Source organism: Pelmatolapia mariae, linkage group LG5, assembly GCF_036321145.2.
Source record: "Pelmatolapia mariae isolate MD_Pm_ZW linkage group LG5, Pm_UMD_F_2, whole genome shotgun sequence".
In the NCBI taxonomy this organism is placed as follows: Eukaryota; Metazoa; Chordata; class Actinopteri; order Cichliformes; family Cichlidae; genus Pelmatolapia; species Pelmatolapia mariae.
In genome coordinates, this window is record NC_086231.1 from 20,917,717 (window position 1) to 20,943,268 (window position 25,552).

General features: G+C 39.5%; 3 protein-coding genes across 3 annotated transcripts; 1 reads left to right on the top strand and 2 right to left on the bottom strand.

Moving 5' to 3' along the window:
- The first annotated feature begins 5,618 nt into the window (after window positions 1-5,618).
- Window positions 5,619-12,928, top strand: oxtra (oxytocin receptor a). Its single transcript, XM_063473050.1, has 2 exons — window positions 5,619-6,700; window positions 12,571-12,928. The coding sequence occupies exons 1-2, from the start codon at window positions 5,773-5,775 to the stop codon at window positions 12,822-12,824; spliced, it is 1,182 nt and encodes a 393-aa protein (XP_063329120.1). The 5' UTR covers window positions 5,619-5,772; the 3' UTR covers window positions 12,825-12,928.
- Window positions 12,929-18,009: 5,081 nt separating this feature from the next.
- cav3 (caveolin 3) lies at window positions 18,010-19,824 on the bottom strand. The gene is made up of 2 exons (XM_063473051.1): window positions 19,708-19,824; window positions 18,010-18,351 (listed from the first exon to the last, which is right to left on the bottom strand). Exons 1-2 carry the CDS (start codon window positions 19,822-19,824, stop codon window positions 18,010-18,012), a joined length of 459 nt encoding a protein of 152 aa, XP_063329121.1.
- Window positions 19,825-22,629: 2,805 nt separating this feature from the next.
- Window positions 22,630-24,002, bottom strand: LOC134628206 (caveolin-2-like). Its single transcript, XM_063474975.1, has 3 exons — window positions 23,850-24,002; window positions 22,993-23,180; window positions 22,630-22,786 (listed from the first exon to the last, which is right to left on the bottom strand). The coding sequence occupies exons 1-3, from the start codon at window positions 24,000-24,002 to the stop codon at window positions 22,630-22,632; spliced, it is 498 nt and encodes a 165-aa protein (XP_063331045.1).
- Window positions 24,003-25,552: the final 1,550 nt, after the last annotated feature.

Below are 25,552 nucleotides of genomic sequence, written 5' to 3' on the forward strand. Positions count from 1 at the left end.
GACATAAAATAGAATTTTTGCACCAATAAGATGACTTGCACAGAATTATTAGCCAAAATCTTGGTATATCTCAGCATTGTGTGCAGTGTCTACTTAAAAAAAAAACATTGAGGAAGTTGGACACGTGGAGGACAAAAGAATAAGTGGCAAGCCTAAAAAAATCTAAGTAATCTAATCTAATCTAAGTCATGTAAGAGGGAAATATCCAGCAAAGACCTGAACTACGACCTGAGACATGCATCTGGACCTTAAGCTGAAACATCTACTGTTCTCAGTGGAAGGGTGTTGACAGCAGCTCTGATCAAGTGATTAATGCAATTTTTTTAATTGAAATTGTCATAAATATGTACAGGAGGAGGTCAAAAGAGAGTTTCAGGAGCCAGATGTCTTTAGAGTCACACATACAACCTTTCATACTACACAAGAGTAATCAAGTAACAGATAATCAATTAAATGAGAGAAAAGTTCCTTTTCTGTTTGTTTGTTTTGATTTTACGATCTACTATAAAAATCTGACTTTTTTTACAATATGTACAAACATACAAACATTCTGCTTTATGATAACAGGACAGTCTGGGTAATGAGCTGCCAGAACTTTTTCTGTAATTTACAATTTGCGATTTTTTAAAGTCCAAAGAGTTGTGCCAACAGATCTCTGTCATTAACTAAGTAGCATTTTTTTGTCTTGTAGAAAAACTGAGACGTGCTGTTAAAAGTGCACTTCTTTTTTCTTCTGTTGCTTTTCTCCATTCTGGCCCATTTGAAAACAAAGTGAGCTGTATGTGGCCCACGATGTAAAATGAGTTTGACATCCCTGGTCTACAGCCATCTGTAAACACGGTGGAGACTCGTGGTCATGGTTGAGAACTGCGTTTCAGCCAGTGGTGTTGGAGATCTTGCCAAAACTGATGGAATTAGGAAACATCTGATTGGCAGTGGCTTAAATTTTCAACATGACAATGATCCCAAACACACTGCCAGTGCAGTGCAAGCATACCTGGGTAGAAAAACACAGTGGAGCACTATCAGTCATGGATTGGCCTCCACAGAATCCTAATTTCAACATTATTGAAGCAATGTGGGATCATCTTGAAAGAGAACAGAACAAAAGGCAGCCATCATCCAAAAAAGAGCTTTGGATGCCGTTCAAGAAGCCTGGTGAACTATTCCTGAAGACTACTTAAAGAAATAACAAGAGAGTTCAGGTTTAAAGGTGTTAAAGAAAAAAAAAGTGGTGATAGCAAATATTGAGACATTTGTAAAGCGCTGTACTTTATTAGGAAAACCTGAGCAATATATTCAGTACAACAGCACATTCACAAATGTTGTCTTAACACGATTTATAATATTCAGATTTTTAAACAATAGTGTGTATTAGTGAGGTCATAAATGTGATGCTGTACTGGGAAACATTATTTTAGATTACTCCTGCTTATGATGCAATAAATGTCTGCAAATGAAATCACTGCAGTTAGACTATGTGAAGACCTTTTATTATACGGTATTCTCTGTAGACCAGTCGGCTGTAACTTTGCCTCTGAGCTGAGTCTTTTTGAATTATAACATTGTACATATGCAGACCTAATTTACCATCCTGTTCTCCTTCATCACCCAGACACGGGTAAGTCCTTATGCAAATCCCCTCCAATAGTTTCCAGTGAATTTTCTCCTTTAACGTTGCTAATATCAGGAAATTCTAGACCATCATATTTTCCATCTGTAATCTTTCTTACTTTCCTAATGTTTCCATGACGGTCTGTCCTCACCACAAGGAACCTGGACTCTGAGCCTTGTCAATTTTTCTCTCTTCATGGGAGGAAAGATCCGTCTAACACTCTGCTCTCTGCTTTGTCACACAAGCCTCTAACTGTTGCAGCCTTCTTTCCTTTTCAAACAATCAATCAAGCACAAACTTCGAACCAGACTTCCTGCTGCTTAGCACTCGAAATGAATTCACAATTATCCACACCTAGTTAAACCCATAAGCACCACTTTGATGATTTGTTGCTTGATTTTTTTCCTATTTTTGGCCAAAACTACACAAATTAAACGCTAAAACACGATCAACGAATAAACCGCAAACAATACCAGTGTCACATTTCAGTGGCCTCGCCTTTAATAGATGCACAACATGAAGCTGTGTTCTTCAGGCGGCCTGCAGCTCAGACTGAATCTGTGCTTCTTCCTCACATTAAAAGGTTTCATGTCACCTGAGCATATAACCGAATTAACCTCATATTAGGCTGCCCTCGTGAAGCCAACTGTTTCCAAGTTTAGCACCAGGGGGTTTCCCCGAATTGAAAACAAAAAGAAAATACCATGGAAACATTTTTTTTTGCATTTTAAGTTTAAGTTACAAGCATTACTGAGCTACAGACATTGACGCATAATAGAAAATTAGAATATTGTGTATGAGATCAGCAGTGATAATTTGTTATAACAGTTATTCTGCAAACACAAAGGTGTACAGTAAGGTTGGCTCGCTTTACGACTTGCAGGGTTTTATTATTTCATGCTACACCACAGTTGCTTCAATATACACTTGCCAGAACATGTTTTTGTTAATACGTCCTGATGAGGACCAGTCTGTTCTCAGAATGAGCACCTCTACCTGTAGACAGAAACATAGCAAAAATGTATTTTATCTTATTTATTTTGCCCCAGTTTGTTGAAAATTGAGTGTTTATTGAATCTTCTGGTGTTTTTTTTAAATAAATTAAATATCATTTTGTATATATGAGTTTTGATATGTTTCCCTTATTTGTGCCTTTTTTTTCCCAATTTATTGGTTTAAAAAGATATATACTTTTCAAATTATTTAGGTTTTAAGGTCCACACTGGTGATGTAGAAGACTCAAATACTCATGTATGAAATATGATACACTAGTTGTTAAGGGGTTAAAATCTGCATTTGTCATTATTACTATGGCAATGGCTTTTAAATAGAATAACTTTTTGGATGTACTGGATTTATTTAACACATCCCTAAAGCTAAGATTACTCCTCTATATATGTCTGTTTGCACAGATATATTTTACATTGTCTGCCTTTTTTGGTAACTCACTTATAAGGCCCAGACTTGGCAGTGTGGCTTCAGCCTTTCTCTGTTGTCAGATAGCATCGAGACACAGCCTCTGACAAACCCCCCCCTTAAAGCTTCGCAGCCCTGATGGACTGGGGATGTGCTTTTCATTTTCATTTTCAGAACCATTTTGCAAACATTTCTCACTTTATTCCACATCTTCTTCCATGAAACGTTTTAGCACTCATCAAACTTTCTGCAGAGCTGCAGATCGTGACGTACTGGATGTACTAAACTTTTCCATTTTCACTTCTGCTATATTGGGACAATTTCTCTTGCTATTCTGTTATTTTCAGACCTCCCCTGTTTCATTACTTGCTGACTCACTCTATGCGTCTCACCAGAGATCTAGTTAACAACCACATTAAATATTTTCACTGCAGATTGCACAGTAGATTCAATTCATTGTTACCCTTCTTTTCTTCTTTGTCTTCTTAATTTACAGTTGCTGCTAAGCCATCTTCTTTTTTTTTCTTTTTTTTACGTAACTGCTTTCAAACTCCAGGGTGCCTCTGCCTTTTTCCAAACCCAAAACCACAAAAGTGGGAAGGACCCTGTGGCATAGATATATTTTCCCACAAGGCTTTCAAGGGTGTGTTGTTGGAAATGTAAACAGCGTGCAGTAGCAGACAAATCCTATTTTTCATTAAACTCTGTCAAATAAATCACATAAAAGAGCATTTTCATATGTTTTTTTTAACTGTGGTCATGAAAAAAGCAAACCTCAGGACTCATTAAGTGTAATCATCTACACTCTGTTGGTTTCACATGGTTAATGGTGTATATTATTTCTCTATCACTGAGAGAGTGGCACACATTATTTAGTATTTCACATGATGTTTAGCACAAATCCTTCTGTGTTTTCTTTTCTTTTTTTTTTGTTCTTTCATTTCTGCACTAACTCTCCAAATTCATCTATAACAGTTTTCATGTTGGTGTAGGACTTGCGCAACACCCTTCACGCTTAAGTAGTATTAATCACCATTGTCATTTGAATCCCTAAATCCCAGTGCAGTGCTGCTCTTGGCAGCACATGTAGGAAGAAAAAAGAAGTATATGTTCAGAGGAATCAGGCCAGTGTAAAACATGGATATGAACATTTCAAAGGCAAATGTCTTCTCCCCATGTGTGCGGGGTCATCATTCTGTCTTCCTTTATTATATATATATATATATGATTATAAAAAGAAGAATAAAAGAAGAAGAATGCTGGTCACATAAGCAAAACCAGTGTTATTCTTGTCATGCTGGACAGTTTAAAGGGACCCTTAGAAAATCAGGAAGACATTTCCAAAACTTAAAGCAGCCGAGTCATGCATATGGTCTAAGATGCCTTTTGATTCAGCCAATAAAAAGCATATGCTGAGAGCACCAAGGTGCCTTTAAGAATAGCTCTTTGTCAGGTCTCAGTGCCTCTCCTAAAAAGCTTGTGCTTCAGACATTTCATATGCCAGCCAGCACTTCCTCCCATTCATAGCCAGATCAGCTTCAAAGGGCGAAGATGATGTCACAAGATTGAATCCATTACCATTTATGGCGTGCCTTATAAAAATGAATTGCTTTCTTTTTCTTTTTTAAATGTCATTGCATACGTACAATCAACACGTTTCTGATTTTAAGTTATACAAATGTGTTTTATGGCACAATTTTTTAAAAAGTTATTCACCTGTATTTGCCTGCACTCACATTTAGCCTGTGAATGAGCTTATGTTTATTAAACACATGTTTACTTATCTAGCTGTTCCAAAATTTGACTCTGGGTGTCTTGACGTCAGGATCCCTTCAGGTCTCCAGCAGAATAAAAACATATTTCACTCTGACTGCTCAGGCGGTTTCAAAATATGAAAACAACTTCATATATCTTCTATATCAGACTTCAGTTTGGAGCTAGTGTTTTCTTCATAGCTTTCTTGATATTAAATCTGACAACAAACAATCTTCATAAATGAGGCTGCTTGGTTACAAAATGAGCTCCGTGATTTATTGCAGATCTGGAGGAGAGTTGGTACTCCGAGCTGCAAACACCATCGACGTTACTACTGAATAGTGCATATAGCCACCTAGTGGTAGTGTTGGTGATGAGTAAGGCTGTTGTCTGTTTTTACTGAACTGGGGATCTTATAATAGGGGCTTATGCTGTAGTGCCGGTCATTCGGATTCTTACCACAGATCATGGTGGAGCTTTTCATTTCTATAGCTTTTCACCCCTCACTGTAACATTTTAATTTGCAAGCCTTAATCTTAATTTTGAAAACAGATGAATGTATATTTTCAAGACCACAGCCTCTTAATTGAGAAAGAATGATTTTTGTTTTGGGATGTTACCTTGACCAGTGAGATACTGCTCTATCCTTATATTTTAGATCCTGTTGTTGGTCGCTACTGTTCCCTTCTTCAGCTAACGTTTCTTTTTCAATGGACTTTTTGTGAACTGTTCTATATGATTTAGATAAGTGGAAACATTTGTTTCCCTCTCACACTCACATCCTGCTCTCAGAGGGGGAAAGGCATGGGTGATTGAGATTCAAAGAACGAATTCCTTCCTTTATTATTAAGGAAACATTTTTGAGCAGGGTTATGTCTTGCCACTGGTGAGGACGCACGGAAGACTTAAAGACCCTCCAGGTGACTCTTTCAGCTATTGCATGACTGCACAACCCTGACGCATCTGCGGAGGACGAGACTGCAGCAATGGAAAGTAATTCAAATGAAAGTGACATTTGGCAATTCAATGAATCTTGGAGGAACTCGAGTCTCATTAACGGAACCTGTGGTTTGAATCAGACAAACCCCTTGAAGCGGAATGAAGAAGTGGCGAGGGTGGAGGTGACTGTGCTCGCCTTGGTCCTCTTTCTGGCGCTCGCGGGTAACCTGTGCGTCCTGTTGGCTATCCACACAACCAAACACAGCCAGTCTCGTATGTATTATTTTATGAAACACCTGAGCATCGCCGATCTGGTTGTGGCGATATTTCAAGTTCTCCCTCAACTTATCTGGGACATTACATTTCGGTTCTATGGACCAGACATCTTGTGCCGGTTGGTGAAATACCTGCAGGTCGTTGGGATGTTCGCCTCCACTTATATGTTAGTTTTGATGTCTATAGACAGGTGTTTGGCAATTTGTCAGCCCCTCCGTTCTTTGCACAGGAGAAAAGACCGTTTATATGTCATATTTTCCTGGATCCTGAGTCTGCTCTTCAGTATCCCGCAGATGTTCATCTTTTCCCTGAGGGAGGTTGGCTCGGCCGGATCAGGGGTGTATGACTGCTGGGGAGACTTCGTGAAACCTTGGGGAGCCAAAGCTTACATCACATGGATCAGCCTTACCATATACATAATTCCAGTGGCCATACTGAGCATTTGTTATGGGTTGATAAGCTTTAAAATATGGCAAAACTTTAAACTGAAAACCAGACGGGAGCAGTGCATAAACCTGACGCCTAAAACCACCAAAAGCAACACACTGGCCCGTGTAAGCAGCGTAAAACTCATCTCCAAGGCGAAGATCACGACAGTGAAGATGACTTTTGTGATCGTGGTGGCTTACATCGTCTGCTGGACCCCCTTTTTCTCAGTTCAGATGTGGTCTGCGTGGGATCCAGCAGCCCCCCGTGAGGGTAGGATCAATGTTTAAGTTTAATAATATGCCAAGTGCGCGTCAGTGCGCAAAGGATATCGTGCTCCACGCGTCCTTACGCAGTTACATTAATTTAAAACATGCTATTCCCATCACTCCTTTGCGCACCATCCACACAGTATTTACAAAGGAAAATAAAATATTTTTATTTATTTATTTATTTATTTTTAATCTGGTCCTTGTTTCTTTGTGCACGCGCGAGTTAGTTGAAACAGACTGACAAAGAAAACCCAATTTAAGCCGTGCGTACTCGAGTGCTTCGCGTCTTACGTTTTATAATGACTCAAAGAAAACCTGGTTCTGTTTGTACTAGAACGGCAAACTGTACAGGGTGGGGTAAAGATTGGGTAGAGGTGAGAATTTATGATCTCGGTATAACGGTAAACGCAAAGAAAACAAAACGAGGAAAGAGTTTCACATAAACGTTTGGAAGCGCAAAGCCAATGTGAGATATTCACGTGATTTTAACAAAATATATCATTACCATTGATACACCTGGAAGTACGTAATTAAGAGGTTCAAATGTGTATTGCCATCCTGTGACTGGCACATTCTAGGCAGCAAACCAGTGAATTCATTTTACTGTTTTCAGTAATGTTTTTCTCATCTCATAATACACACTTTTGCGGTTAGAAACATCAGTGTTTGGGTTTTTAAAGGGCAAAGCAGGGTTTTTCAAGTTTCTTTTGAGCCTCCCTGCACTGCAGAGACTGAGTGACGGCTAATCATTAACCAAATTAGTGTGCGCCACCACGCGCTCAGCAGCTTTCATTTGCGCCTGTGGGGTCCACTGACATTTAGCCACAATGCCACTAAACAGCCATCTACTGTATTTGGTCTCAGTGTGTATGGATCTGCGGGACTGTGTCCACACCCACTCAACATCATAAGCTTTAACGAGCCACAATACATTTGCACATTTGAGCGACATTCTTTAAGCAGAAAAGATTAAAAGCACATATTTATCACCCCGGTGATTAAGGAAATTAAATTTCAGCCATTAATCCGAGAGAGTTGCAAAATAATGTGCTTGCATCTCATTGTGAATAAAAATAAACAGCCAAAGGGCATTGCAAAACTTGTTTGTTTGTTTGTTTTTTGTCACTAAATCATGTTCTTTAGTGACCATGAAAAATTTGTCCTTTTTCACAAAGCAGAATAAGATGAAAGAAACTGTCATGATGCCCCCCTGAGTAAAGGGGAAACATTCTCTGGTGTTCCTTTTTTCTTCTGCTTCTGTGGGTTTGCATTAAAGGGTTCGGCTGACCGGAACTTCCTTAAGCTCCATTGTTCACACCAGATGTTTACACTTACACTTAAGTTTTAAAATAAGAGGCTTATTGCTCGATAGTTTGCTGAAAAAGGCAAATTGGTGTAAGGGCACTGTAGTCAGCGTTAGAGAAGCGAGAAAAGAGTGCTTCATCCTGTGAATGGAAAATGAAGTGATTCATTTATTTTCTTTTGCAGAAGTCTCCATCAGTGCAGGCAGGAGGTTGATGATTGAAAGTGAACAGCACTCAGAAAGGGCAGAACTGGCAGTGACACACGCCAGTGTTTATGCACAAAAGGCAGACAGGAATGCCATCCATGTGTGCGTGTGCAGATAAACTTTTCATTAGAGTCATAATAAATTTAAGTTAACCCAGACCAGACTGCTTAAGAAGCAACAGGAAGAATCAGTTCATTTAATATATGTTTTAAAAAGAATCAGCAGCTGGTTGTCAGTTTTCAAATGGTATAATCATTAATTTCTTTAATCGAATATTTGGTTGGTATACAAGGAGATGACAGATTGTGCTTTGTATTACACTGGACGATTAGTAAGGATCATATAATAAAACTGAATCACTGCTCATGGGAATAAACAACTTTTGCATATTTTTCTTCTAATTTTAAGAGATATACAATTTAGAAAATGGGGAGATTCAGAGAGAAACAGTTACCCTGCTTTGTCCAAAAAAATTCAGCCTTTGCCAGTAACTGCCTGGCATTCCTTCTATAGTTAAAGGCCAGGAAAGATTTTGACATACTGGTTAAACAACTAATTTAAATGTGTTCCTTTCAGATTTTCATTTTCACATATTCAGTTAATTAGATAAAATTATTAATAAAAAGTTTTAACAGTCTTGGCTACAAGTGGATAGAGCCAGGCAAGCTGTTTCCTGTTTTTTCTAGTCAATATGCTAAGCAAAATGTCTGCTTATGTTCTTGGTCACCCAGGTAATCTAAGGATCTGGGAAAGCAAAGCAACTGGACTTCTCTAAGTTTCTCGTAGATGTTTCACCTCTCATTTGAGAAGCTTCTTCAGTTCTAAGACCAAATTGTGGAGAGTCCCAGGTATTTAAGCCCTAGTGGGAGTGTCCCTTAAGAAGGTCGTTGACCCAGTATTGATCGTTTGCCTCATCACATGAGCCAACAACATTGTCATGCCTTATGAAGCAGGTTTATCAAGAGAAACTCAGGAGAATCTTCTCCAAACACAACATCCCAGTGCACTTCAGACCCAGCCACACACTCAGACAAAAACTGGTTCATCCCAAGGACAAAACTCCCAAACAAGCTAAACAACGTAGTGGATTCTGTGCAGTGCAGCGTGGAGTGCTCAGACCTCTACATTGGAGAAACCAAACAGCCTCTCCATAAATGCATGGCACGACATAGAAGAGCCACCTCAACAGGACAAGACTCAGCTGTACATCTGTATCTAAAGGACAAAGGTCACTCTTTCAAGGATGCCATTGTTCACATTTTGGACAGAGAAGACAGATGGTTTGAAAGAGGAGTAAAAGAAGCCATCTATGTCCCCTGTGAATGACTATCTTTGAACAGAGGGGATGTCTTATTAAGGAACAACTCCAACTAGGGCTTAAAATTTGGGACTCTCCACCATTTGGTCTTATAACCGAAGGAGCTTCTCAGATGAGAGGTGAAACGTCTTCAAGAAACTTGACAAAATCCAGTTGCTTTTCTTTCCAAGCTCCTTAGACTACGTTAAGCAAAGCAGCTCCAGTGCAGACAGCACAGTGATATCCATCTTCTCTCACTTAGCTTACAAAGAAACCAAAGTATTCCCTTGCTGTCATTTGAACAAAGCATTTGTATGCTGTATATGGCTGTGCAGCATACACACATTTAGTGTATGAATATCTCCCCAAAGCTAGTCAGTCTTTTTCCAAATTCCTCCCAAACTACAGAGATGTCAGTGTTATTATGCATGTTAAGGAGACAGGACCTTTCACAGATGAGAATTTGACCATTTTGAGCACCTGGTTAGGCTTATCAAAGATATTTCTGGAAATGTCATAGGATACTAAAATGTCCCATTTCTCTCAGCTTTGCTAGAAGGACATCAGCAGCATCTGTGATTTCACATTTAACAACCAGACAGATTTCATTATGTAGAGGACAAAAACAGAAGAAGGTTAAAGCCTGAGTCAGACACTCACAGAATCACCCCACCCAAAAAAAAAACCCGAAAGAAAATTTAACACAAACATCTCCCCACTGAGCCTGCTGCCCTCAGACACCGGCTCACACTCTATATACTATTGATCAGCATTAAGTGCTTGAGGAACACAAAGCCCCATTGTTCAATCTCCAAGTGTTACACTTTTTAAAGGTCATTTCCTGTATATTGTCTTTACAAGATGTGAAGGGAAAAAATGCAATTTACTCATAAATATCACATATTGTAATAATCAAAATGAGATCACTGCTGGTGTTTGTTTGCCCACAGGAAAAAAGACTCAGTATTAGGTCGTCTCAGTAATGAATTGCTGAGAAGTCTTATGTGCTGGCTATTATCAGTTGTGGCAGCCAGACAGATGTACCACCCAGGAGATGATGCTTCTTATTCTTTTCAATTGCTGAGTGATTTATCATTTCCTTGTGAAAGACACCAGAAGCTAATTTATTAAAGCCTTTTTTGTAGTAGTTCCTGATATTATTCAGCATCAGTGCAGGCCGTGCTCTCACTGCTCTGATAATAAATGTCTGAAAACTGCTAGCTGATATTCTGCTCTGCCTGTTTCACACACTATTGCTCAAATCGTAACATCCATGACCCTCTAAAAGGAGTTCTTTGAGTCATAAATCCAACCCTTAATGGCTATCAGTCAACTACCTTCAATCATGCATGTGACTTTCACGCCCTTCCAAAGAGCATTTACATTGATTTCTTCTTTCTTTCAAGCTTAGAAATTGTCATTAAAGACAACATGAAGACAGGAGGAGCATAAACACACTGAAGAAAAGATCAGCAATCAGTGAGATGAGGTTAAAAACAGGGTGCAAAGTAATTATATATTTTCCATACTCATTTGTTAAATGTCATGTGAAAGATGTAAACTTCACTTTGCACGCTTCTGCAGGTTACTTAGTGTAAGGTATCATAATGACACTGCAGGGGAGCCATTTTCACTTCTCTCATTCTGACTGTTCCTCTTTGCAGGAATTCCCTTTGTTTCAGAAAGTCATCCAGCAACACTTTTCTTCTTTAAATAATTCACCATTTCAATTCTTTGTGTTGTATATTCCCCCTTCTTACTCTGCCAGCATCCTGAAACAGGAGCTGTTTTCAGCAGGAATGCATTTTCAGGAATATCTTAAATGTGTCGGCACAAGCAATTTTATTTCAGGTATCAAGTACTGCTCGAGTCACCGTGTGACGTTAAATGATGACTGAGGTTGCAATGAAAATGCCAGACTGGTAAGAGGAAATAATTAACCCACAACCAGGCTACCTTCTGTAAAGCTAAAGCAGTGGCACCTTGAGATGTTAAAGCTGATTTATAGAAACGTTCAGGTGCATCCACCCCCTGCTCAATTTATTATGATACCATGATCACATGTAATGGAAAGTGGAGGAGAAAGAAAATCTTTACACCCTCTAGACTGAACCTCCACTTACTGATATTTTGTTATTTATGTGTGTGTGTTTGGTCAGTATCAAAAATATCAACATCAGGACTTTGTGAGAGTACAAAATTATTAATATTTATCGTCAAGATATGTTATTTTAGCACTGTTGGGATCAAAGAGACGGGCTGACCAACTGCTGTTTCCCCTAAACTACACTGCTTGGGTAGAAAAAAATAGCCAACATTTTTAAAGAAAGCCAAGCAAATATTACAGTTGACCACAGGTTGGTTTAATCTGTGGCTGTCATCATATCAAATTTTTTACCCCATCATTAACTTTATTATTAAAAAAAAACTATCTTTCAGTTTGTAAGTTTGTTTGTTTGTTTTAGCAAATGAATTAAACTCATAATATGGTGATATGAAGGAAAAATGCACAAAAGATTTCAAGAAGAAAAACTGCAGATATTCCAATATTATCAACACATCCTCACCTCCAGCTGACTGTGAGCCTGGTTCTGTTGATTTCTTCCTGTTGAAAGGGAGTTTTTCCCTCCCACTGTTGCCAAGTACTTGCTCATAGCGTCTGATTGTTGTGCTTTTTTCTCTATTATTGCAGGGTCTTTACCTTACCATATAAAGTGCCTTGAAGTGATTGTTTTTGTGATTTGTCACACTATAAAAAGAATAGAATAGAATTGAACATGATATCAATAATTTTTTTTAAATATCACAGTTATGGTCAATATTAGTGTCACACGGTACCTCATTTGTACCGGTACCGCTTTTGTGAGTCATGAAAATATCCACTGTGAAAAAACTCTACTGGGATAAAGACAGCTGTACCGCACTGTCAGCCAGTCAACAGCATCTTATTTGCTAGAATACAAAATTTCACAGAGTAAACAAGCTGCCTTTCAGTCCAGACTTGGCATAAATCTTTCATCTTTGTTATCACACCACAGTAACGTTTCTCTCTCCCCACACGCAGCCATGCCCTTCATTATCTCCATGCTGCTGGCCAGCCTCAACAGCTGCTGCAACCCCTGGATCTATATGTGCTTCGCCGGGCATCTGTTCCAGGATCTTAGGCAGAATCTTCTTTGCTGTTCCACCCGCTACCTCAAGTCATCCCAGTGCCACTGTGAGCGTGACTTTAACTCCAGTCACAAGAGCAACTCTTCAACCTTTGCCATTAAGAGCACTAGCAGTCAGAGGAGCATCACACAGACTTCTACCACATAAGCCCCGGGCCCTCCATTCCCCTCCTCGCGCTGTGCCCTCAGCCTTTCACTACGTGCTGTCGACCATAAAATATCCAGCAGTTTGATTTCTTTAATGCGTCCTCACTGAGGCTTGCCGTTTAGAAGTGGGAAGACAACAAAAGTCTCAATTTGTTTCTGTTTTATATCAGAGTGAAGTGGAAAAGGAATTGTGATAAAAGGAAATCTTCAGCCGAGTATTCCTTGGGGGTAAAGTGTTGTTCTTTAAAACTCACAGAGAGATAATCACAGACTAAGCTGTATCTTCAGCTGATTTTTTTTTCCTATTTTCTTCTTACACTTTTCATTTTAGATGTACAGTATATGTTTGCAATGCAGAAAAAGTACAGTATTTAAAAAGCTTTTAAGCGCCGTCAGCCACAGCATTGGTTCAGTTAGTGTCACCAGCAGAGCTTATGGATCCTACTTGTCATGTTGTGTTTTGATGAAATTGTTCTGTTGTAAATACTGCGTACCACATTGTTCATTTTGTCACATTTTCAGTAGACTGCAGACCTGTAAAACATGTAAAACGTTACTTGAGTTCTTGTTAGATGTGAGATGCAATGCCTGTCACTGGTAAATATTTTCAAAAAACATATTAAAAAAATAAAGAATGAAAGCAACCAAAAATACACTTATGATAGAATTATTTAAACACAGCTGATGCTCATTAGTTTTCCTTTTGCCTTCTGAAAAGAGTCTAAAAAGATTCTTGGCATAACATTCAAGTTGGGAACATCCTGTTTCAGCTCCAAAATTCAGTATAGGGTTGAGACCTGACCTGGTTGAGACTTTATACACTAATGACTGACTCATGTTTCTGTCGGATACCTGAAGGTAACAGTTGCTGCATGACATGAAAATAAAATAAGCTGTGACTAAATAACTCTGACGTGTTGACAGTCTGGATTTGTTAATTACATCACAATGGTTATCAATACTGGTAGTCAGAAGGGACTTGAATGAAAAGTCAAAACTGTATGATACAATAAATATTATAATTAAATATGAATAAATAATTCTGAAAGTACAGCAACATCCCTCAGATGTGTAAAAGGCGAGCTTCATTATTATTCAGCTGCCTTATGCTGATCGAGCCAAGCTTTAGATTTAATAATGAATAGTCAAAATGATGGATTTGAGTAGGCTAATATTTGCCTTGAACAATCATACACTAATTGGCCACTTTTTCAGGTACACCTGTTCAAATGCTCATTAATGCAAATATTGAATCAATTAATCACATGGCAGCAATTCAATGTATTTAGGCATGTGGATTTGATCAAGACGACCTGCTGGAGTTGGAACCGAGCATCAGGATGAAGAAGAAGATCATACTACTGTAGGTGCCACTCCTGTCATCCAAGAACAGGAAATCAAGGCTACAGTTCACACCGACCCACCAAAATTGCACAATGGAAGATTGGAAAAAACATTGTTTGCTCTGATGATTGTGACGGATTCAGATTCCAATAATTTTATTTATCCCCAACTTATTGGGAAATTAAGAGTGCCACGAGTGGCATATATAGTGAAACAGAATAAGTGGTCGGTCTGCTTGCCTCCACCCCGGGGGAAAGGGTAACATCTCCTGGGTCTAGGTGCCGTTTCCCCCTCTGGGGGCGAGGGTACCTGGACCCGGGGTATAGAGTGTGTTTGGGGAGTGTGATTGTGTGTACATGTCCATTTATGTCTATCCTTACGTTGGGTGAGTGCTGAGTATTTGTATATGTGTGCATGAGGGTGGGAATGCATGTTTGTGTTTGTGTGTGCCTGTTTGTCTGTGTCTATATGTCAGGTCGGGTCTTAGACTCCACCTCTCTGGGAACTCCCAGGCCCTCCAAAGTGTGGAGGTCTATCTCCCCTCACCACACTCCCTGCCGGTGACTGATGCCCTCAGGGGTCGGTGCATTGGTGGTTCTTGGTGTCCGGGGCTGGGCGCTCAGGTATGTACCAGCTCACTCCCGGTGGCTACTTGGCGGGGCCTGGCGCCTGTTGCTCGATTCACTCTGGCACAACTGGCTGCCGGCAGAGCCAGCGGGCACGGCAGTGCAGCCCCCTCTGGCTTCTGCTCTGTGGCTACTGGGTGACCCCTCGTCTGGGGCTCTCCTCAGCTCTTCCCAGGAGGGTGGCACGGATGCCCCTCCGGTGGTCCTCCTTGGGCTCTCGCACTCTGGGGCCTCTGGATGTCTGGAGCCTGGATCTCCTCCATGCCTGCTTCATGCCCTGGGGGATGGGGCTATGGCTCCCTACACCCTCTAGCAGATCGTTACATGGGGAAACCTTCTGAATACAAGCGCGCTGATCCACACAGGTGTGCACACGGGTGTTCACTGTTCATAGACATAAACTACACCTTTCTTAGCTGCTACTTCAAAGCACATTGTGCGCTGTCGGTCCTGCGTACTGCACAACAACATTCAATATTTAGTATTTACTGCTGTTCACACTTAGCTAGATTAATGCGATGGTGTTGAGTTTAGTATGTTGCTTTGGGTTTTTTTGCTTGTTTTCTCTTCTTTTTCTCTCAACAGGTGATCCAGGAGATTTTTTTTCTTTCTCTTTTTAAGTGCCCTTTCTCACTGTCCCTCTTCCCTTCTGTTTTTCTTTTCCTTCATCTTTCTTTCTCCCTTTCCTATCCCCCAGTCATGTCTGTCCCGTCTGTAACAACTGAAAATAAAATAAAATAAATAATAACAACAAAGGTCGATCAAATGGACCAATACGGCAAGGCCGTGATGATCCATTTGGCAAAGTAAATCCAATGGGTATCCTTGTTGGTCTTCAGACAACAATTCTGACGGCTAAAGAACCAAATGGGACAGGCAAAAAAAGTGGCTGGTGCCATTTTGTTGACACCCCACCCCCCAAGTACCAACAGGCCACAGTTACCCGAGTATTGCTGCCAACCGTATCACTTTATGACCACAGTTATCCATCTGCTGATGACTGCTTCCAGCAGGATAATGCACCATGGCACAAGTTCAACTCATCTCAAACTGGTTTCTTGACCATAACAATGAGTTCACTGTACTCAAATGGCCTCCACAGTCACCAAATCGCAGTGCAGTAGAGCACCTTAGAGATATGATGGAATGAGAGATTTCCACCGTGAATGTGCAGCCAGCAAATCTGCAGGAGCTGTGTGATGCTATCATGTCAGTGTGGAGCAAAATCTCTGAGGAATGATTCAGCACCTTGCTGAAACTGTGCCACAAACCATTAATGCAGATCTGAAGGCAAAAGGCAATCCAACATGTACTAGCAAGGTGTACCTAATGCAAAGGCCAGTCTTTCTATTAAACAGGTATACATATGTATGGATTCAGTCCTTTGTAACCTTGTTACTGTGCTAATGTTTAAAGCCACTAATGGCACCATTATTATTAAATGACTCATAAATGAGCAGTTATTGACCACATCAATAACTGCTCATTCACAAGTACTTTATGGGTACATTAATTAAAAACAAATATGGAGGCCAATCAGTGTGTGTGATTCTGTTTTTTTATTTATTTATGTTTCGCAAGAGGCAGAAAAAATATGTAAATGAATAACTTAAAAAATGAGTATTTTTTAAGTCATATACTTTACTTGCTAACTGCCCTTTTTTCCAGTGATTCAGCAGCATTAATTCTGTGCTCATGAAACTGAAAATTTGCTTTTGAAAATAAAGCCCTGCATTTCCTTTTAATCTGCTTTCCAGTGGATTCAACCTGACAATTCAGTGTAAGAATTGTAAAATCAGTGAAAAGGTTGAATCTTGCAGTAAAAATATGTTTGGTATCACAGCACTAAAGTCTGGGAGTTTAAAATGTGTGTCTTGGTTATTAAAATGTGTGATGTGTGATGAGAGCTTAACCTAATTAAGTCTGACAAATTAAGAGCATCATTCTAGTAAAATGAAAGTGATTGAAGCCGTTTCGTTTTAATAAAATGTGATTGCATAACTACATAAGGCTTAGCATTAAACAGTGTGATAATGTCTTGAAGAGTCTGCTATTCTCAGTGCTAACTGTGTGTTGCCTAGAGCCTGGTATGGACTATACAAAACTGATGTATAGCTAAGAAAAAATGAGTGTGGTGACAATGAATTATTGATTGTGGATCTCAGACACAAAAGAAAAGCACATGAAAGATAAACAACAGCAACCTCTGGTGGGTCACAGTTCACAGGTCACCTCTTCCAGAAGGACAGTATCAGTGAAACAGATGTTAGGCACAGATATTTTCTGACGCCTCTCAGAAGGTTTTGAAAAATGCACACAATACACTCAAACTCTGGTGCAACATAGTCATCAAAAAGATTTTCTGTCCAGTTTAAGGTATTTTTGTAATGTTTTGGCTTCTCAGACTGCAGGTCTAAAAAAAAAAGAAAAAAAAAAAAAGAACCACACCGTGAAAAATTAACACAGATCTCACAAAGAGTTTTTACTTCACTCCAACTTATATGTTTAGAATTGACTAAAATACGCAAATAAGCATGTTTATTATTCATCTCATCACACTTTGAATAGAGGAAGTGTCTGTTTGAAACATGTATGCATTTGTAAGTCTTCAAAAAAACTATTATGTTTTGTACACTAATCAGAAATTAGGGGGAAATTACATCAGAATACACAAAGAAACCGGATCAGACAAAGATAAATTCTGTTAACAAAATTCTTTCTCTCATGTTAAAGTATTAACAATAAGATCCATTCATTTAATTCAAGTGAAACAATTCCAGATGCAGGATCATACAGCATCAATTTTAAGATGGCCAAATACGAATCAATAAAGCAACAGCATCCTCAGGTTACAGCAGTGTCATGCAGTTCGTTTCATGTGCAGTGAACCAGTAGACATTGTCCGAGCATTTTGTGTAACAAATAATACATGAGGGTGGTCGTATCTAGACAGGGCCTTTCTCCAGAAGTGCCAGAGCTGTCGGAGAACCACACTGCCTGCTTCAGCTGTCACAGAACTTCTGTTGGCAAAATCCACAGTGGTCATGTCAGGATTCAGATCGATGAGTCAGACACTGGGAGGGTGGGGAACGGCATGTCATGTCAAGGTTGAGGAAAAGTATTAGGCAGCAAGCAAGATGCCAAGTCTGGTCTTCTGGTGTATAAAAAGATACCACGCTTCATCCGATCACGCTACAAACACTACTGCAGGAGTTCTTAGACTTCTTTGCGCAGTGCCACGCGAACACTGCTGAAGATCTTGCCCAAGGCTTCAAAGAAGGGATCGCAGAAGGTCTGGATGCAAAGGGAGTAGATGCGGCTCACGCACTGCGACTCAATCAGGCAGCTCTTGATGCAGGGCACCACCGCCCAAATGTGGCAGAAGGAGATGCAGGCAAACAGGAAGCCCCAGAGCAGGGCCACGGGGATACCAAAGACAGCAGACAAAACGCGGTAGCACCAGTATTTGGAAACAGTGAAAGTGGTGTAGCTGAGCTTCCACACCCCATCCAGGCTGTGTGTACCATCAGGCTCTGCAATGACATCCTCAAACTCCACCTAATAAGACATTTTAAAAAGCCATTCATTAATACCAATACACAAGAGCACAATGCTTTTAGAGCAAGCGTCACGCACATGGCAATGACATGCTTAATAATTAGTAATCATATGCCTCAGAAAGCTGCAGTGTTGGCGCATGCAGAGAAAATAACTGTTTGTTGCACTTTGTGCGTTCCAAACAGAGAAAAACTGACGAGTGTGTTTAATGCAGCATCGTAATAATTCTAAAAGCTTTATTGCAGCACAAACCGAAGATAAACTCATGTAAAATTCATGAGAGCTACTTTACATTGGTCTAATTTGTTTTTTAGTTTTCTAAAGTGCAGTCTTGGTAAGTTGCTTTTTCAGCTCAGGCTCAGTGATGAAATGTTATTCAAGCTAGAAAGTGATCATGTCCACATCTAAAGCATTTTCTTTGCTTCCAGAACATTGGTTATGATCAATTTGGAAGTAAAAAGGCTGTTTCCCGCAGAGATAGCGGGGTGAGATTATACTTTGAATGAAGAAATGAATGAATGAATGCACTGCCGTTCTATATTTTTCTGCATGGTCTGGGCCATTTCAGGCATTAGAGTATTATTAGAGGCATATGTAAAGCAAAAAGCAGTGTAATTTTAGAAAAACCTAACACGCACGTGGTTCATACACAGGCTGTCAAATCCTCTGAAGGATTCTGTGACTAATTGAGGGATAGTGTTTTCATGGATCATAATAAATCATTTTGGCTTAATGAAAAAGCAAAGAATCTGAAGTATTAGCAAAGAATAAGTGCTAATTCATCAATAAAAGTACCATCTACGCAGGAGTAAATGGATTAAGGATAGCCCTTACAGCTTGATAAATATTTCAGTTATTATGAGTTACTGTTGTATAATTTTCTGAAAACTGACAAAAGCAAGACTACAAATCAGTCTAAATTCAGACATGCACTCATGAGCTTACACACTACACACCGTCACAATCCTCATTGTTTAAATGTTTACCTTTAGTCAAACAATATATAATCTAAAAGTATGGTGGGTTCTATCCTTACATAAAGGATTTTGTGGTGACAACATGGCAACAATCACAGTATAAACAGTAACTTAAATAACACATCGTGGCACAGTGTATCAGTTTCAGGCTGTCCTGCCCCTTTCCTAAAATAAACTTTGCGTTCTGCACAAGCAACAGGAATAGCTTTTGGTCTATTTAGGGATTTTTTTTTTTTTTTTTTGCCATTACACTCATATGTTATCACGTCTTTTTTTCCCAGCAACCGCTTAAAAAAATCCACATTTCCATACATGCAAAAGCAGGTGACAGATTCTTAAAGCTTTTAATGGCAGGGTGTTGTGTCCATGCTGCACAAACCTTCACCACGTCGTCATTGATCTGCTTTGGATCTCTGTTAATTAGATCTATCTCTTTGGTGTGGCTGTCCTTCACAAACTTCTCCTCATTAGTATTGTACTGATACTGATCCGCCATGGTCGGGCTGCAGGTCCTGGATGAAGAAAGTGAAGATAAACCTTTAATCAACCTGTGCGCAGCAGCCTCAGTTCGCTTCTGACCCTGGTATCACTACTGTGCCGCTCCCGCTGACATGCCAGGGGACAGCTGCTGCAGACGCCCTGGTAAAAATGGAGGCCTAACCCCCCCACCCCACACGCACAGAGAAAGTTTACACTCACACACTTGCACACAATGTAATGCACACAGACATAAAAGGAATGTCTTAAAGGAGAACCCAGGGTTGTGTCACATTTCACACAGGGTTGTTGGGCTGACTGGGCCGGGTTTGCACAGAGGCCCCAACTTCCACTCAAAAGTGAGGCAGAAAGTCTCATCCTGTGGCTTTAGTTAGTACACACTGTCTTAAGACTGAAGTTAAGTTTAGAGGATTGACTTTAACATGTTTGCACGTAAACAATCAAGGATAACAGCACTCTGTTCCATTAATGTAATGGTAATGTAATTAATTAATGTTCACATTAACACTCAGACTCATCCTCCATGTGCTTTTTTTCTCAGCTTAGAATTTGTATTATAAATTATTTGAGGCACTGTATATTCTTTTAGAGGGCTTGTCGGGAAGGTTTTGCCATTACATGCTGAATATGTTTGCAATTTCCAATGTTTCACTAAAAAATATGAAGTCTTTGGACACACAACAGAGTGCTCAAATACTAAAGAAAATACTGCGCCATTATTGGAGGCTAAGGCAGAAAAGTAATAACTAAAAGAATTTAGCTTTTATATTCTAAATGATATGTTTACTTCCATAATGGTAATCATAACAACAATGTGACTCAGTCATTACTTTCCATATGCTGTGGTACAGACCATGACGAGCCCACACAAATGCATGTACTTAGCCTTCTCATATACTTCTGATTTAGGAACAGGGAATACATAAAATTCAATAGTCCCCAAAATAAAACAGGCTTCAGTCTTTCCTAAGCTCTGCAGTTGTTGCTATCAGTCATAGCTTTCTATATCAGTATATTCCCTAAACAAACTCATACACTATTGCTGCAAAAAAAGAAAGAAAGAAAGAAAAAGGAGGTGGGGAATAGGACGCAGCACAGAGATTGCTGTTATGAAAATTGTTTCAAAGGCTCTTAGCACCACCAGCAGCACCGGCAGCTCTATGTTGCTATGTATCTCAAACAGTTGCGTGTAAGAGAAGTACAGGAAGCTCGACTGTGGATCAAGGATTGGCATTCCTTGTCCCAGTTTCCCGTTGGTAGAGACGGAGATGAAGAGGGAGAGGTGGAATGAGATCAGAGTGCATGTGATTGGGTGCCAAGCCAATTAGGGGTGTATTCTTGGCACTGAGGCAGATGGACAGAAATAGCTCTGCAGAGAGTCACGGTGGGCATACCTCTGTCTCCATGGGTGTCAGTGCAGTTAGCTGAGACTGCACTGGCTCTTGTCTTCCATTTAATGTACACAGACACACAGGGCTCTCACGCCTATATTTAGACTCATATAGAATGTAGTGGGTAGAGTAGGTATCACTAACTCAGGTTATATTACGCACACAGGTGGTGCTCCCTTTGCAATGAGCACTGCTGGGTGTGTAACTTGAGACAAATACAAAATATGATTTATAATGAAATGAATTTCCAATAACAATAAATTCTTACTTTGTTTAATCAAATATTAAGTTTGATCCTACAAGCTGTACAAATGAGGTGAATCACAACATTTACAGATTTGTTTTAATTTCTCAAACACAAGGGGTAGCGCGCTGGTTCAATAGTTAGTTTTGCATGTTCTTCATGTCTGCATGGGTAATTGGGCTTTCTTCTACAGTCCAAAAATTCGCTTGGCAGGTTAATTGGTGTATCTAAATTGGAATATGCAGATGTGATTGGGTGCCTAGGCAATCAGAGGTCTCTATTTGAATATGCAGATTTGAGTTTATACAGATGATGGTCTGTATTTGACTATCATCCAGAGATAATGGCAGACAGGTTCCAAGGTTGCACACCTTCTGACTCTTAAACTTCCACTCCTTTCCATTCACACTACATTTAACACAGGAGGCTTTCTGTTATAAATGTGTTACTTCCAATCAAGCTAAAAGAAGATTCAGAGGAACCTTTTTCCATAGAAAAATAAATCAGAGTGGAATTAGTTGTTGGTCTCCACCTTCAGCTATCATCTTGTTTAGTAGAAGCTACTGCATATAGCTGGATTCAAAACCTTAAACCTAAAGTTGTTAGCAGGTGTTAAAACTTTTCTTTTCTTTTTTTTTCTTTTTTTACATATTTGCATGTATATAGTCTTCATTAACCTCACATACGCATCAGTCCATCCAGAGGACTGTCCAGTGCTCTACTAGAGCTCTTAAGGCCTCCTAATCTGTTTTTATAATCAGTTCAAATTTTATGGGTGGATATCTTTTGCAAATTAATTGCAATATTTCATTCACTTTGCTTTCAGTGGATTCTTCTTTTACATGTGTATTAAGGAGGTTTTTAATATAATTTATTATTGAATTATTATTTATTAATTCCCCTCAGTGTATGCTTTTTGTGTTGCCCTTATCTAGACAGCCAAAATGTTTTATGCATAATGCACTATTATATTTAGAAAACAGAAAACTAATTATATATTTCAGCATGACAAATTACACAATAAGTGAATAAAAACATAGAATAATCACAGATGGTTAAAATACAGATGATCATTTCCCTCCCAGCAGAATTAGTATGCAGTCTGTTGCCGCTATTCATGTGCCATAATTGCTGTTTTAACCAATCGTTTCCACACAGTGTGTTTCCATCAGTTTTCATCTTTTGCCAGAAGGATGGTGACTTGACCACAGCACTTTCCAATACTGGTAAAGAATGGACTGATAAAAATGTTCAGTATGCTGGCCCACACAGTCTGAACCCAGTGCATATTGATGAGAAGGAGCTGCACACACGGCACGATCAACCTGAAGGACACAAAGAAGAGGACAAAATATGAGCTCATTTAATAAAAAGGAAGTAAAAATCATTTTGGACTCCTGGACGGAGTCCCCTGAATGTATCAGAGAAAACGTGACAACCATTTCTGCCTAAAGATTCTTACTTAGCAGAAAACTATTGCAGCTATTCAGTCTTGTCTGTAAGTCTGCTTGTCACAGTGTAAGCATCCTACCAGATATGCAGGCAGCTGAGCACAGCAAAGAGGAGCCCTGCTGCCAGTGAGACTGGCACAGCCAGCAGGAGAGAGATGAATCGGTAGCACCATAGTCTGGATACCTCAAACAGGGCGTGACTCCATAGCCACACTTTATCAAAGCTCCGCACCGAGGGGGGTTCTGCAATCACATCCTGAAACATGACCTCCAGACACAAACAGGGAGACTGTAAGTGATTCCTATGCTGGCATGAATGCTGTTTGCATGTTACAAATATCAGAAAATGATCATGAGAGATGAGGTAAATGAATGTGGTACTGTATCAGAGAAGCAAAACAATACTTTATCACAGTGGTCCAAAACTATTTCTGCCATGCTCTCCCACAGATTCCAGTAAAATTTCAATACACTCGCTCCACAATTTTTATTAATGACTAACAATAAAAAATCATTTACACGTCACTAATAGCACTATTAGAGTATGTGCATATGTCCACTTGAGGTCAGTATTGGGAAACACATTATTATTAAGCTGGTAATTCCTCTTTGAGTTACCAGCTTTCATTGAGTGGAAATTAAGCAAAAGGAAAGTTTTCAACAAGGACTGAATTTATCCAAACTGGATAACAATTTACCTTTAAAAACTTTTTAATTGGATGAATCACCTGTACAACAACAACTTAATTACTGAATCTGTGTTTCACTGGTCAACTTAGCAGCTTGGAACTATATAGACAGCATTTCCAGCAGCTTTGTTTTACTGACCAGTCTTGATCTCATGATGTTTCTCTAATAAACCGATAAAGTGCACCCTGTCTCGTGTCCTGTACTGTGTATTCTCTGCTCAGGTTTATGCTGGTTGCACATTGGTTACCTTAAGGCTGCTGTTGACTTTTTTGGGATCCCTGTCATAAATCACAGGCCTCGTGTCACTGTGGATGAAGTCCAGAGCTTCAGAGTGAACATCCACCTTTACTTCCAGCAGTTCCCCCAACGGTCTCTTGTCTTTCAATCTTTCGTCCTCCATATCCAATAAGCTGCGCTGTGTGTCTGAATGGTATCATCGAAAACAGGGAGGATGAGCAGGAGGACGGCTGGCTTGTTGCTAACACCCAGGTGGAACATAGTATTCTGCTGACTGAACTGACTGCTTTTGAGGAATGCCTTTATTGGCTTTTACAGGCGTGCTTTGACATTTTGTGACACGCTACATTATAAGTCTCATTTGTGCCTACATGAGAAATATCCATTACTTGTGGAATCAAATCAGTCCTGACTTCCTGCTTAAATATTGCCAGGGTGATGATCAGGGGGAGTACTCTGGCACTCACATTATAGAGTTACTTCATCATAGGGACAGTGTTGGTCAATTAAATATAGACTCCTCACCAAATCAGCAGCTCCTTGCTAGCAGTCCCTATCCTCACAGCATAAGGTAAACTGTCCCATTGATGTTCTTGGTGTTCGTTTGTCTATTGTAAAACCGTGCCTGTGTGTTGTTTTTTAGCTTCAGCATGGCTCCTTGTATCAAGAAAAAAAAAACCTCAAACCTTAGAGTCTTTAAATTTTCCTCACAAAATAAATCCTCATTCATTTCAAAGCATCAAATTACAGTGTGAGCTTTATGTATTGATTTCATATCATATTAAGTATATTTCTATATTTTATTGTAGGTTGTGACTTTTTTCCCCCTGACCTTTAAAAATGTATTGCTGAAGGTTTCTGTCACTTACGTGTGTGGCGTAGGTGTGTTTCTAGCATGTTCTTTGGTACTGCCCTCTGAATTAATCAAATGTATCTTTCAATTCATATTCTGGGCACAACTAGATACAACTGTGCTGTAAAGAGTGTCAGATTTGGCAGCACTGTCGCATCTGTATAAGACTTAATATTCTGTGAAAAAGAACACAGCCAGACACTCTGCAGACAACGTCTATGCTGTTATGTGTTGAAAATGATTTCAAGTCTTGGTCTTGTTAGAGACGTCAAAATAAAAGGATGTGAGGAGGACTGACTGGTATGTAGCACACTCTGTTGGTCATGGTTCTTCATTGCATTTTTTTAATACATCCCTGTTACTTAAGTCAGTTGTTAAATCAGCCATTCCACTCACACATGCTTAAATTGCTCTTTTTCCCCACGTGCTTGGGATGCGGTACTGTGGTAGTGTTGGCAGGATCTGATTAGCTGATGATTAATAGTGTTTGGCAACCACTGTGATGAAAAGCCCCTGGAAGACTGTGTTATATGATTGTGTTCACAGTCAGTAGATTCACTTATTATTAAAAGTTGCTTACATAGTTTAATCTAGCTTATAAAATTATCATTTTAATCAAAGTCATATCATCAGTAAAAAATAAGAGGAAAATCACAGTAAAGCAGCGTATACTTACAGTTTGAAAAGATATCATAAGCACTGTCCAAGTACTTGGTTGGGTATACTGCAAAAATACCCAACCAGAATAAAAATATAATAAAAAATAATAAGTGTACTTTATCCAAATTAGGTTCTGTGTGCACATGCTTTGTGAAAATGGCAAACAATAAATGAAAACATAATATTAAATAAAACTAATA